The 13,731-nt window shown below is 38.3% G+C and overlaps 1 protein-coding gene across 3 annotated transcripts in view; it reads right to left on the bottom strand.

Annotated features, from left to right (window-relative positions):
• The window catches only part of Herpud2 (HERPUD family member 2), a 40,454-nt gene that overhangs the window by 1,842 nt on the left and 24,881 nt on the right, over positions 1-13,731 (bottom strand). For 2 of the 3 annotated variants that reach the window (XM_034510242.2, XM_076939714.1), the window contains exons 5-6: positions 5,744-5,866; positions 246-569 (exon numbers count right to left, since the gene is read on the bottom strand). In XM_034510242.2, the coding sequence (XP_034366133.1) occupies positions 246-569; positions 5,744-5,866 (447 nt within the window). The remainder of the gene's footprint in view (positions 1-245; positions 570-5,743; positions 5,867-13,731) is intronic. The other variant, XM_034510243.2, reaches the window with a different exon arrangement.

The raw sequence follows: 13,731 nt of genomic DNA, 5'->3' as shown, positions 1-13,731 counted from the left end.
CTGGTTGTCTGTGAATAATGAAATTAAACATTTATATAAAATATGATTAACTAAATCTCTGCTTTTAGCCAGTTCTGATAAATATCCTTACACAATACCTCGTGTCCTTGCTTTTGGGTAGCATCAATATGCCGGATACATGAAGGGCAATATTAAAACTCCTTCACTCAGCATTTCTGACTATGCTATGCCAGAGTCTGTGGTCAACAGTTTTAATGAACAAACAGTTAATACCCGTCACTCACAAATAAACCAGCAGCATGGCTCCCATTACCATGATAAACCGACTAAAGGAGGAGTAGAAGTATACGATGCTGAGGAGGACGGCGGCTCGGGAGAGCGTGTACACCCAGTCCAGCCAGTCGCGGTTCAAGTCTTCGTCATTCAGCACTGGGCCACCCTGTGCATTCATTTGAACGTTCTCATTCATGGGCACATTTTCTTGGGCCACTAGGTTGGGAGCTGGTGGAGGCTCTTCTCCAGGAACATGTGCCAAATTTAGAGGTGAGGATGCAGTATGCTGGGCTGAGCTGGCACTTGATGTGGCCTGAGCTGTAACTGCAGCTTGACTGAAATAGTCATCAAAATATAAATAAACAAACAAACAAAAAAAAACTTTACCATACCATGTATTTTTAAATGTCTTGGGAATTATGAATTGTATAACCGTACCACATTCTTATCTCCAGTACCACATTCTTGCTCTGTATTTCTTAGAAAACAGTTTCCAGTTAAATAGAGGGGCTAGTGAAGGTCCTTCTCTCAGCCTGCCCATCTAAGACCACACAGAGGAGGAAGAAATAACCAAATATTCTGGTTAAATCGATTCCAAGCTGAAATTAATCTTTCAATTAATTTTATTATTCTAAATGAAATAATACCTCAGAGCTGCCAAATTCCTTTCAGGCCAAGCTTTGGCATACTTGTCTAAATATGAATTTCAACATTAAATAAACCTTGGGGGGTGGGGAATCACTTCTTAACCTCAAACCTGGTTTTTGGGCAACTCTATCTGAGGATCGCTGGTTCCTGTCATGTTAGAAGGAACTGTATCCCAAAAGGTGCTGATGATGTGACCGTGTAAGTCACAACAGGGTGAGCAAGATGGCTGCCAGAGTGTAATCCCTGGAACTCATATGATAGAGGGAGGGAAACAATCCCACAAGCTGCTCTCTGCTTCTACATGTGTGACACAGTATACATGCACGCATACACACACACTAAAATCTAATTTTAAGAAATTTTATTTATTGATTTTTTTTTTTTAAGTCAGAAAAGGGTCTGGGGATGTAGCTCAGCTGGTATAGTGAAAGCCCAGGGCTCTATACCTAGCACCACATAAAACTGGGCATGGTAGCATGCACAAGCCTACAGTCATTGCATTGGGGAGTCGGAAGCACTACAAGCAACCTTTGGAGTCCATGTTTGGCTACAAAGTCATTCTGAGGCACCCTTGGCTACATAAGAGCCTGTCTCACAAAGAAAAATAATTTTTCCCCCAGAAAAGTAATAACATGGCTGGGATTTGCTTTAAATGATAACAAAAGGGGAAAGTTATAGAACAAGATTGACATGGTTTTGTAAATACTGAGGCTGAAACATGGGTACACAAGGATTTTTTTTTTTTACTTTATTTTGTATTATGTATTAAGTTTTACTACTACGTATTTTTAAATGCTTAAACTGTCAAAAAAGTTATTCAAGGTACCTGAGGAAAATTAAGGGAATTATATTCCCTAGGCTATAAATTCCAATTTAAACCAATGTGCTCACTAGGACTTTATTTCTAAATAAGCCTTTTTGTTTCTAAAACATTTATCTTATGACCACTCTGATAGATGGGTGAGCTACTTTAAAGGTAAGAAGCTGAGATTCAAAAGTTAAATGATGCACACACAGTAATTTGATTCAACAGTAAGCTACAGTGAAGTCTTACTCATCTTACATGGTTTGCATGGAGGTCACAAACAAGCAAAAGGTGTAAAACAGTACTAAGCACAAAGTCTTCACAAACAATAGCGGACCATGACAACATCAAAAGTACAAACAGCCTCCCTGAAGCCAGTGTTTATGAAGGAGCACTAACATACGAGGTTCATAAAGCAGGTAAGCTGTGTGTGTGTGTGTGTGTGTGTGTACCAAATCTCCTTCAGGCTGGAGGAAAGAAAGTCAGTAGACATTTGGAGGGGAAAAAAAGCCTGATACAGTAATATGTAAGAAAGTTATATAAAGTAGGATTTGGTTATGGTATGAGATTTTAAAAAAATGGCAGCTAGTGTAAAGTAAAACGGACTTATAATGAGGATCTGGCTGAAATTTTGAAAGCAGGATTCAAAGAAAGAAAAGAAGCTCAATTATATCATTTTTGTAAGATGGTAAGTTCAGGAATAACAGAAGCTACACTCTACAAGGTTAAGGCCAAGAGCTTTCCTGACAACTACTAGGGAAGTTCCACTGACAAAGAAGTCAGGAGGAAGGACATTTAAAAGAACGAAGGAGCCAAAGCTTAGGTGTTCTGACCTTAGAGCAAAAGCCACTACCCTATAGAAATGGAGCAGTAGCAGGAAGCACAGGGGAAAAGAACTAACAACTGCAGTCATGCAAGAAAGACATCTAAGAGGACCAAGTCCTGGGTGTCAGCAGGTACACAGTAGGCAGCAGGTCCGTATCTGTCAAACTGAAAGAGAAATGCTGCTGTTAAAGGGAAGGAGAGAAAATGATGAGGGAGATAAAGAGGAGGAGGACAGACAGAAGAGAACACAGAACAGCAGCTGCAGCATGGAATTGGTGTATAGGATGAGGGTGATGGAGAACAGGGCAGTCATACCTCAGTGATGAGACTCCAACTTCCTCCAGCCACAATCAAGAATGAGTGTGGTGGCTGTATGTGTCACACTGAGTGTGGCGCCTAAGCTAAACACTGTTGTGGATGGCTGGAAGTGCATAATGTGAGGAACTTGATATAGCTGTCTCCTTAGAGGTCTGCCAAAGACTAACACACTCAGAGGACGATGCTCACAGTTAACCGCTGATATGATCAGGGGTTTCTCAATGGAGAACTTAGTGAGAGGACTGAAGGAGCAGAAAGGGTTAGTGACCCCAGGTGGAAAGCAACAATACCAAACAACCAGAGCCCCCCAGGGTCTAAACCACCAGCCTGGGAACACATATGGAGGGATCCAAGACTCCAAAGGTATATGTAGGGGAGGATGGCCTTGTCGGACATAGGTGGAAGAGAAGTTTCTTGGTCCCATTAAAAAAAAAAAAATGAACACAGAGTGGGGGGAATGTGAGGGTGGGGAGGGGATAATGAGGGGGGATAGAAGCATGAGGAGGGGGATGGGATAGGAGGTTTCTGGATGGTGGGAGGAAGTAGGGTAAGGGGATAAAATCTGAAACATAAATACTACAACTAATTTTAACAACTGAAAAATAAAAGTTGTGAGAACCAACATCCTTTAAAAAAAATGCCAACCCCTGGGGGGGGGGGGAATTTTTTTTTTTCTTGATACTAAAACTTGTTCTGAGAATTGTATATTGCAGAATACACAGCCTTGGTGTATCTACTCATCAAGCATACTGAGCAGACCTGCCCAAACCTCCGATGTCCTGGAATTCCATCTGGATTCAGTGAAGACACAGCATCAGAGGCTTATCAACTTACTCTTCCCCCCAACCCCTTCTAATATCTCAACGCCCGTAATCAGCTTGAAGAAGTTAAAGAAGAGTCAGCGCCCCTATTCCCTGAGCTTGGGGACTAAGGTGGTTAATAATGGTCTGTCTTTCTAAGGAAAAGTAGTGGTTTTGTTGGAACAGGGGGGATTAGCTAGGACTTATTGCATAGCCATAACCTATTGGTAGAAATCTGTATAATTATTATCAAGATGAAGTTATAAATTCTTAAATGGTACAAAATTTACTTTGATCTCAAATTTAAGGTTTTCATTGGTACGAGCCTCTTATTAATATAAAAATGAGATGAATATTGATACACTCATGGGCATTGTGCCTGTATAACACATTTAGGAATACAAGGCCTAGACCCAGCCCTTTTTTAACTTTTTTAACTGATTTGGGACAGTTAACCTATGAGTTAAGGGACTATAGCAAATTCATATTTTTGAGTTTATTGTTAGGGTGTTTTCCATATTTTATTTAGAAATAGCTGAGAAGAGTGAACAGACAACAGTCCAGGTGACCTTACATGGATAGTTGGTTTTCAAAACATCAGAAGTCCATAGAACTGATGCTACAAATATTTATATATTAATGTTCATATTGATTAGAGACCTGTCTGCTCCTGACAGCTTCCTGTCGTGGATTCTAAGAAGAAATTGAGCATCCTTGGAGTTACTCCAGTTGTGTGGTGACAGCCACTAGGCAAGAATTGCCTCTCTCCATCTACAGACAAATTACTGTCCAGAAAAGGACACACATGCAGAATAGTTGACTGATTATATCTGTCTAGACAGAGTAATCAGCCCTTAATAATCCTGCATCACTAAGGTCTGTCAGATGATTCTGGGCCAGAAGGCTGAAGATTTGATGCTCCAACGTTCAGTAGTATAGGGGCTTTTCAGGTGTTCAGCAGTCTCTATAAATTGGCTAAGTTTTAGAAGTTATGTTTAGTGCTTCCCATAATTTCAGTTAACTCAGTCATTCTGGATTTCTGATGGGGTTGAAGACCTATAGTCTTAGCCAATCCTGGCTATTTACTTTGAGAGAAAAGATCTGAGTAGATGGTTTTTAGCTGACATTCATTCTAAAGCCAAAAAAGCCAGGATCAAAAGTAAGTGTTTTAGTTAGAAGAGATGACAGAGGATAGTCAACAAAATGATGGACTGGGTATTAGGACTATCTTGTACCTCACTGGTACAATTAGGAATAAGTATGCTCTAATTGTATTTTGAGAGAAAAGTTTTACTTTAACAGGAAGAGTGATATGTAGGAGGAGCTAAGTGGGAAGGAGTACTGAGAGGAAGAGATGGAACAAGGAGAGAAGATGAAAAAGAGGAGAAGCTAGGTGATGAGAGAGAGAAAGAGAGAGGGGGCATGGAGGCAGATGTTCACATGTCTCCACCAGTCAAAGATAGTTTTTATATCTAGGTTGGGTATTGGGTTACGCTTCTGATTGAGCATTACCAAACTTATAAATCCTTTGATTAACATTTTTAAAAAATCGTATAAAAGTAAAAAGGAAAGGGGGGGCATGGGACAGGGGTGTTCTAGGGAGGGGAAATGTGGAAAGGGGATGGTATCTTAAATGTAAATAAAATATAAAATAAAAAAATAAAAAAAAGAATGAGTGTGGTGGCTGTATGTGTCACACTGTGGTGGCAGCTGTATGTGTCACACTGAGTGTGGTGGCTATATGTGTCGCACTGAGTGTGTGGCTGTATGTGTCGCACTGAGTCCTATACTTCCTATGGCCCCTTTCCCTTTGACTTTTTGTCTCCATGTGGATCTGCAGCCTGTCAGGAAAACTCTCTTTTTAGACTTCTGTATCAATTTTTTAAAAGTATCTGAATACTGCTAACTGAAATCAGAGGCATGAAGAAGGGGCTAAGAGCAGGCTTGGCTGATGTGAACAGGGGAATGCTTTATCCATTCACCAATTAACTTAAAGTAAGTTAACGGAGTTTGTAAATTCCTTCTTGGTAACTTTGAAGTAATCAATAGCAACAAGTGCAATCCCAGACCAACAGCTAAGGTAAGAGAGGACAGTGAACTCAGACACACTTACTATTGCAAATAATAGTGATGAGCGTACATCTGCTGCCACCACAGCATCTGCAGCGGGCTGAGCGCAGGGTACACTGGGAACCCAGGGGGCACACCTTGCCCAGGAAACTGGTGATCCACATTTCTGCAATAAAGAACAAATGAAGCCTTTTAATATGCAAAAAAACTAAAAAAAAAAAAAAATCTCAACTAATTTGTAAGTCAATCACTGACAGTATTTTTAAATCTTACTGAAAACATAGTGAATTTGCATAGTCTTCAAATAAACCAATACATTTTACCTAAGTTGACAGACAATAAGTCACCCACAAAAATATGTAGCAACTGTGAGCAAAGCCAAGAATACTTTGATTTTTAAGTACATTCCCTTTAAGAATCAAAACTATCAAATAAACTTTGTGACATATTATTTTGAGGAACAGTCATAGCCAAGTAATAAAATTCTATTAAAAGTACAGCAGCCAAATAATTTAAACTAATATAAACATTCAAATACAAATATTTCAAATATAAACTGTCCTTTAAAGGGCCAAGAGTGAAGACCATACTTCTAAATATGGTTTCAAAATAAGTTAAAATTCTATTAATTTAACAAAACTTGTGGAAAGTCACTATTAACCTCTTAATGCTTCAGTCTGTCCAATTCTGAAATGAAATCCTCCTCAAAATGTTGTCACTCAATGTTCAATAAACACTAGTTTTGTGATTTGAATGTAAAATGCCCCTGGCATGCTCATGAACACTTGGTCCCCAGCTGGTAGTGCCGTTTTAGGAAGTTTTGGAACCCTTACAAGATACAATCTTGCTGGAGAATGTAAGTCAAGGGGAGCATGTCCTATCCAAGCCCCACTTCCAGTGACCAGCTACCTCACACTTCTACAGCTGTCCCTGCCCCACCACGATGGGTAACATCCCCTCCAACTGTGAGCCAAACTAAACCCTTCCTCCCTTAAGTTTCTTTTCAAATAGTTGATCAAAGCAAAGAAGAAAGTTATAGTTAACTTGCTCCACTTTTATTCCCCAACCTATAAAATATGTAAGACTTAGCAATAAAGATGACATTCTGCTATACTCATATATCAATGTCTTCTGCAACATTTTCAGAGGCTGCAGTAGATGGAAGCAAAACCAGAGATCCACAACAGACTGCAGAGTGAGAGATCACGAAACACTCAGTCCTAACGGGGGTGTCTCCATCAAACCCTACCTCAGAGCTCAGGAACCTTATGGAGGAGGAGAGAGAGACACTGTAAGAGCCAGTGGGGATAGAGGAGACCAAGGAAACAAGCCCTTCCAACACACCAGGAATGATACACATAGGAACTCATAAAGACATGTATCTAACCCAAATGGGATCCCAGTGTGGGTGAGGAGAGGTCACAAGCCCCACTCCCACTGCAAAAGCTATCTTCTTCAACTGATAACCACTCACAAATGAAAAACTGGTCTGTTCCAATGGAATCTCAGTAGAGTCAAACAACTCTTAAAGCCAAGCCCCATGCCCAGAGGTAGAGAGCCAACACAAAAAAACTCAATGATATTTGTGGAGGTTGTTTCATAATTGACTTGTCTGGACACCATTTTTAATTTTTTCCCTTTCCTTCTTTCTTTTTCTTTTGCCTATAAATTACAGTTTTTATAGGATTTGTGTGTGTGTGAATATGTGAGTCTTTGCGTCTCCACTGTACTTCTTGTGCTTACTCTTTGGCTTTTTTTTCCTCCTGGTAGTTTTGTTGGCTTCATCCTATTCCAGTATGTTTGCTGCTGCTGCTGCTGCTGCTGCTGCTGCTGCTGCTGCTGCTGCTGCTGCTGCTGCTGCTGTTCTTGTCGTTCTTAGTGTTGTTTTTTAAAACATATTATTATTTAGATGCCTGTTTGTATTATTATTCAGATGCCTACTTATGTTGTTGTTGTCATTATTATTATTATTATTATTATTATTATTATTATTATTATTATTATTATTATTATTATTATTATTATTTAGATGCCTGTGTGTATTTTAATGACAGAAAGTAAGGAAGCTGTGTAGATTAGAGTGGGTAGGGAGTAGAGACTGACCTGGGAGGAGTTGGGGGAGGAGAAACTGTGATTGTATGAAAACCAAAAATCTATTTTCAATTTTAAAAAATACTTAGAGATATTTGTACAAATCAAACAACTATGGGGTATATACCCCAGTAAACAGTACTTGTGAATGTGTTAGCTCTTTTATTTTCTTTTGAGTATGTGTCTACATGTGTATGCACATTTATTAATATAGCATGCACAGATGTGAATGTTTGTGTTATGACAGAGAGACATAGAGAGGGGAAGGGAGGAAGAGGGAGAGGGAGAGAAGGAGGAAGGGAAGGAAAGAAGGAAGAAGGGAAGGAAGAATGGAGGGAGGGAGGGAGGGAGGGAGGGAGGAAGGGAGAGAAGGACAAGGGAGGGAGGAAAGGAGGGAGGGAGGGAGGAAATATGGAGAGGCCAAAGGTCAGTGTTGGATGCCTCCCCCTGCTGTTCATCACCTCCCTTTTCTGAAACAGGGTCTTCCACTGAGCCTGGAGCTTACCAATTCACCTAGAGTGATCCACAGCCACTACGGGGATCTGCCTATCTCTACCACCACCTTGGCCAGCCCCACTCCTAGACCTAGGCATATAGACATATAGCACTAGCTTTCATGTGGGTCCAGGGGCTCTACTACAATTTTCTCAGCTCTGAAAACTATAGACTTTTAAAGAGTAGCTTTTTCCTTCCCTTTATCTTAGAGAGAGAGAAAATCCAGTCTTGTCATTCTGAAGTTGACACAATAGATATTTTTAAGGTTTCATTTCTCATTGATGGTAGGAATTCACGGAGCTCTATTTCCAGATAGATGCCTCTCCACAGGTAGAATACCAATAAAATTGAAAATACGCCCCTCAACAGTTTAGCCTCTCCAAACTGTTCTAAGTTAGGTTTCTACAATCAACAATTCCTTATTGGGCTGTGGTGGCAAGTAGAAGCAAGCAGATCTCTGTGAGTTCAAGGCCAGCCTGTCTACAGAGTGAGCTCCAGGACAGCCAGGGCAATAGATAAATTAGATAGATAGATAGATAGATAGATAGATAGATAGATAGATAGATAGACAGACAGACAGACAGACAAACAGACAGACAAAAACAAGACCCTATTGTTCAGTTAGGGCACTAAATACAAATTAAAGCGATGATAGCCTTTGTTTATTTCCTAAGTTAAAAGACACTAATAAAAGTACCTAGCAATATTCCAGGCCCTGTTGAACATACCCCTAGAACTGACAAAGAGCACATGTGAAATCCATCTCTCTGATTGCTAGTGACAGTAACTGCCCATCTTTGCCTTTGAGTCCCTGCATGCTTTTGTCATAACCTCCTAACAGCTTCCTTGTCCTACTAACAGAGACACAATGACAATAGGTAATTGACTTAAAGCTACAGAAAGCTCTGACACTCACCTTCATGTTAAAACTGTTCTTAATTTCTGTCTGGGAGTGTCTGATCACTGACCCATGTGTACATCAAAGAATCCCATATACTTTGACCCATGGGTAAATCAAAGAATCCATCCAAAATACAAGATAGCCAAAATATAACAACAAAAAAATGCATGCATAAGTTATTCATTATGCAACTATTTAACAGGAAGACTGGAAAATATTCAAATATTTATCAATAAAAGAGTAGGTGTTACATCATTTATTTAATAGCAAAGACTGGAAATAATTCAAATATTTGTCAATAAGTATTAATAATCATGTACCTACTGAATTATTATGTAGCTACAGAAATAAATGAACATTTCTATACATGTCTTTGAGTGATCTCTTCAATATTTTCTTAAAAGCAAATTATACAAAAGTATATACAATATGCTACTGTTTGTGTTAGAATGAGGAGAATATACTTGAATACATATACCATATGTAAAGGTACAAAAATAGTTTTCTTAAATTTTCCACTAGGAAGCAATGGAAATTAAACTAAAAAATAATGAAGACGATTTTTTAAAACACATTAAGGAAAGAACAGGAAGAAGCAGAATGAAGCAGGTATTGAAATGTGTCTGAATAGTAGACCCATAAACTCATTTTATACAACTAAGAAAAAAAGCTACTTCATAAAGAAAATACAGCAAGCAGTAATAGAAAAAAAAAAAGCTTTTATAATCAACTTGATAATGTAACCCCCACATAGAACTATGGTTTAAACTTTTAAAATTTTTTTCTTAGACTTGTTTATTTTATGTGTATTAATGTTTATGTATGTGTACTACACATGTGCCTGGTACTTGCAGAGATCACAAGAAGGCATCAGATCCCCTGGATCTGGAGTTACAGATGGTTGTAAGCCACTATGTGGATGCTAGAAACTGACTCCAGGTCCTCTGTAGGAGCAACAAATATTCTTAACCATTGAGACATCTCTCCAGCACCTAAAACTATATTCTTTTATTTTTTATTTCTGGATATTGTATTTATTTACATTTCAGATGTTATTCCCTTTCCCCATTACCCACCACCACCAAAAATCCATGAGCATGGGAGAACTTTTCATCTTCTGAGATCTTCTTCCATTTCTTTCTTCAGAGACTTGAAGCTTTTGTCATACAGATCTTTAACTTGCTTGATTAGTGTCACACCACTATTGTGACTATTGTGAAGGAAGTCATAACCATAATTCCTTTCTCAGCCTGTTTATCCTTTGAGTACAGGAAAGCTACCGATTTGCGTTGATTTTATATCCAGCCACTTTGCTAAAGCTGTTTATCAGGTTTAGGAGTTCTCTGGTGGAAGTTTTGAGGTCACTTAAGTATACTACCATATCATCTGCATATAGTGAAATTTTGACTTCTTCCTTTCCTATTTGTATCCATTCGACCTCCTTTTGTTGCTTAATTGCTCTGGCTAGGACTTCCAGTACTATATTGAATAGGTAGGGTGAGAGTGGGCAGCCTTGTCTAGTCCCTGATTTTAGTGGGACTGCTTCAAGTTTCTCTCCATTTAGTTTGACGCTGGCTACTGGCTTGCTGTATATTGCTTTTACTATGTTTAGATATGGGCCTTGAATTCCTGATCTTTCCAAGACTTTTACCATGAAGGGTGTTGAATTTTGTCAAATGCTTTCTCAGAATCTAGTGAGATGATTATGTGGTTTTTTTTCTTTGAGTTTGTTTATATAGTGGATTATGTTGATGGATTTCTGAATATTGAACCATCCCTGCATTTCTGGGATAAAGTCTACTTGATCATGGTGGATGATTGTTTTGCTGTGTTACTGGATTTGGTTTGCAAGAATTTTATTGAGAATTTTTGCATCAATATTCGTAATGGAGATTGGTCTGTAGTTTTCTTTCTTTGTTGTGTCTTTGTGTGGTTTATGTATGAGTGTAATTGTGGCTTCATAGATCGAACTAGGTAGTGTTCCTTCTGTTTCTATTTTGTGGAATTGTTTAAAGAGAATTGGTATTAAGTCTTTGAAGGTCTGACAGAACTCTGCACTAAAACCATTTGGTCCCAGGCTTTTTTTGGTGGGGAGATTTTTAATGATTGCATATATATATATATATATATATATATATATATATATATATATATATATATATATATATGGGTTATAGGACTGTTTAGACGGTTTATCTGGTCCTGATTTAACTTTGATACCTTGTATGTCTAGAAAATTGTCCATTTTATCCAGATTTTTCAGTTTTGTTGAGTATAGGCTTTTGTAGTAGGATCTGATGATTTTTTTAATTTCCTCAGTTTCTGTTGTTTGTCTCCCTTTTCAGTTCTGATTTTATTAATTTGGATACTGTCTCTGTGCCCTATGATTAGTCTGGCTAAGGGTTTATCTATCTTGTTGATTTTCTCAAAGAACCAGCTCCTGGTTTTGTGGATTCTTTGTACAGTTCTTTTTGTTTCTACTTGGTTGATTTCAGCCCTGAGTTTGATTATTTCCTGTCGTCTACTCCTCTTGGTTGTGTTTGCTTCTTTTTGTTCTAGAGATTGCAGGTGTGTTGTCAAGCTACTAGTATATGCTCTTTCCAGCTTCTTTTTGTAGGCACTTAGAGCTAGGAGGTTTTTTTCCTCTTAGCACTGCTTTCATTGTGTCCCATAAGTTTTGGTACGTTGTGCCTTCATTTTCATTAAAGACTTACTTTATTTCTTCCCTGACCAAGTTATTATTGAGTAGAGTGTTGTTCAGTTTCCATGTGTATGTGGGATTTCCATTGTTTTTTGTGTTATTGAAGACCATCCTTAGTCTGTGATGATCTGATAGGATGCACGGGATTATTTCAATTTTCTTGTGTCTGTTGAGGCCTGTTTTGTGACCAATTATATGGTAAATTTTGGAGAAGGTACCATGAGGTGCTGAGAAGAAGGTATATTCTTTTGTTTTAGGATGAAATGTTGTATAGATATCTGTTAAATCCATTTGGTTCATAACTTCTGTTAGTTTCACTGTATCTGTTTAGTTTCTGTTTCCATGATTTGTCCATTGCTGAAAGTGGGGTGCTGAAGTCCCCCCACGATTATTGTGTGGGGCACAATTATTGTGTGCTTTGAGCTTTAGTAAAGTTTCTTTTATGAATATGGGTGCCCTTACATTTGGAGCATAGATGTTCAGAATTGAGAGTTCATCTTGGCAGATTTTTCTTTTGACGAGTATGAAGTGTCCTTATGTTTTTTGATAGCTTTAAGTTTAAAGTCAATTTTATTTGATATTAGAATGGCTACTCCAGCTTGTTTCTTGGGACCATTTGCTTAGAAAATTGCTTTCCAGCCTTTTACTCTGAGGTAGCATCTTTCTTTGTCACTGAGGTATGTTTCCTGTATGTAGCAAAATGCTGGGTCCTGTTTACATATCTAGTCCATTAGTCTATGTCTTTGTATTGGGGAATTGAGTCCATTAACATTAAGAGGTATTAAGGAAAACTGATTGTTGCTTCCTGTTAGTTTTGTTATTAGGGGTGGAATTATCCTTGTGTGTCTATCTTCTTTTGGATTTGTTGGAAGTAGATTACTTTCTTGCTTTTTCTAGGTTGTAGTTTCCTTCCTTGTATTGGAGTTTTCCCTCTATTATCCTTTGTAGGGCTGGATTTGTGGATAGTGTGTAAATTTGGTTTTGTCATGGAATATCTTAGTTTTTCCATCTATGGTAACTGAGAGTTTTGCTCAGTATATTAGCCTGGGCTGGCATTTGTGTTCTCTTAGGGTCTGTATGACATCTGTTCAGGATCTTCTTGCTTTTATAGTCTCTGGCGAGAAGTCTGGTGTAATTCCTATAGGTCTGCCTTTATAAGTTACTTGACCTTTTTCACTTACTGCTTTTAATATTCTTTCTTTTTTTTGTGCATTTGGTGTTTTGATTATTATGTGACGGGAGGTTATTTCTTTTCTGGTCTAGTCTATTTGGAGTTTTGCAGGCTTCTTGTATGTTCACAGGCATCTCTTTCTTTAGGTTAGGGAAGTTTTTTTCTATAATTTTGTTGACGATATTTACTGGCCCTTTAAGTTGGGAAATCTTCACTCTCTTCTCTTACCTAGTATCCTTAGGTTTGGCCTTCTCATTGTGTCCTGGATTTCCTAAATGTTTTGGGTTAGGAGCTTTTTTGCACTTTGCATTTTCTTTGACAGTTGTGTCAATATTTTCTATGGTATCTTCTGCACCTGAAATTCTCTCTTCTATCATCTATGACTCCTGACCTCTTTCCTAGGTTTTGTTATTAGGGGTGTAATAGACTATCTCCAGGGTAGTCTCCCTTTGTGATTGCTTTATTGTTTCTACTTCCATTTTTAGATCCTGGATGGTTTTGTTCAATTCCTTCACCTGTTTGGTTCTGTTTTCTTGTAATTCTTTAAGGGATTTTTATGTTTCCTCTTTAAGGGCTTCTACCTGTTTACCTGTGTTCTGTATTTCTTTGAGGGAGTTATTTATGTCCTTCTTAAAATCCTCTATCATCACAATGAGAAGTGATTTTAAATCT

Source organism: Arvicanthis niloticus, chromosome 8 (genome assembly GCF_011762505.2).
Source record: "Arvicanthis niloticus isolate mArvNil1 chromosome 8, mArvNil1.pat.X, whole genome shotgun sequence".
NCBI classification, from domain to species: domain Eukaryota; kingdom Metazoa; phylum Chordata; class Mammalia; order Rodentia; family Muridae; genus Arvicanthis; species Arvicanthis niloticus.
This window is presented reverse-complemented; position numbering and strand designations above follow the sequence as displayed.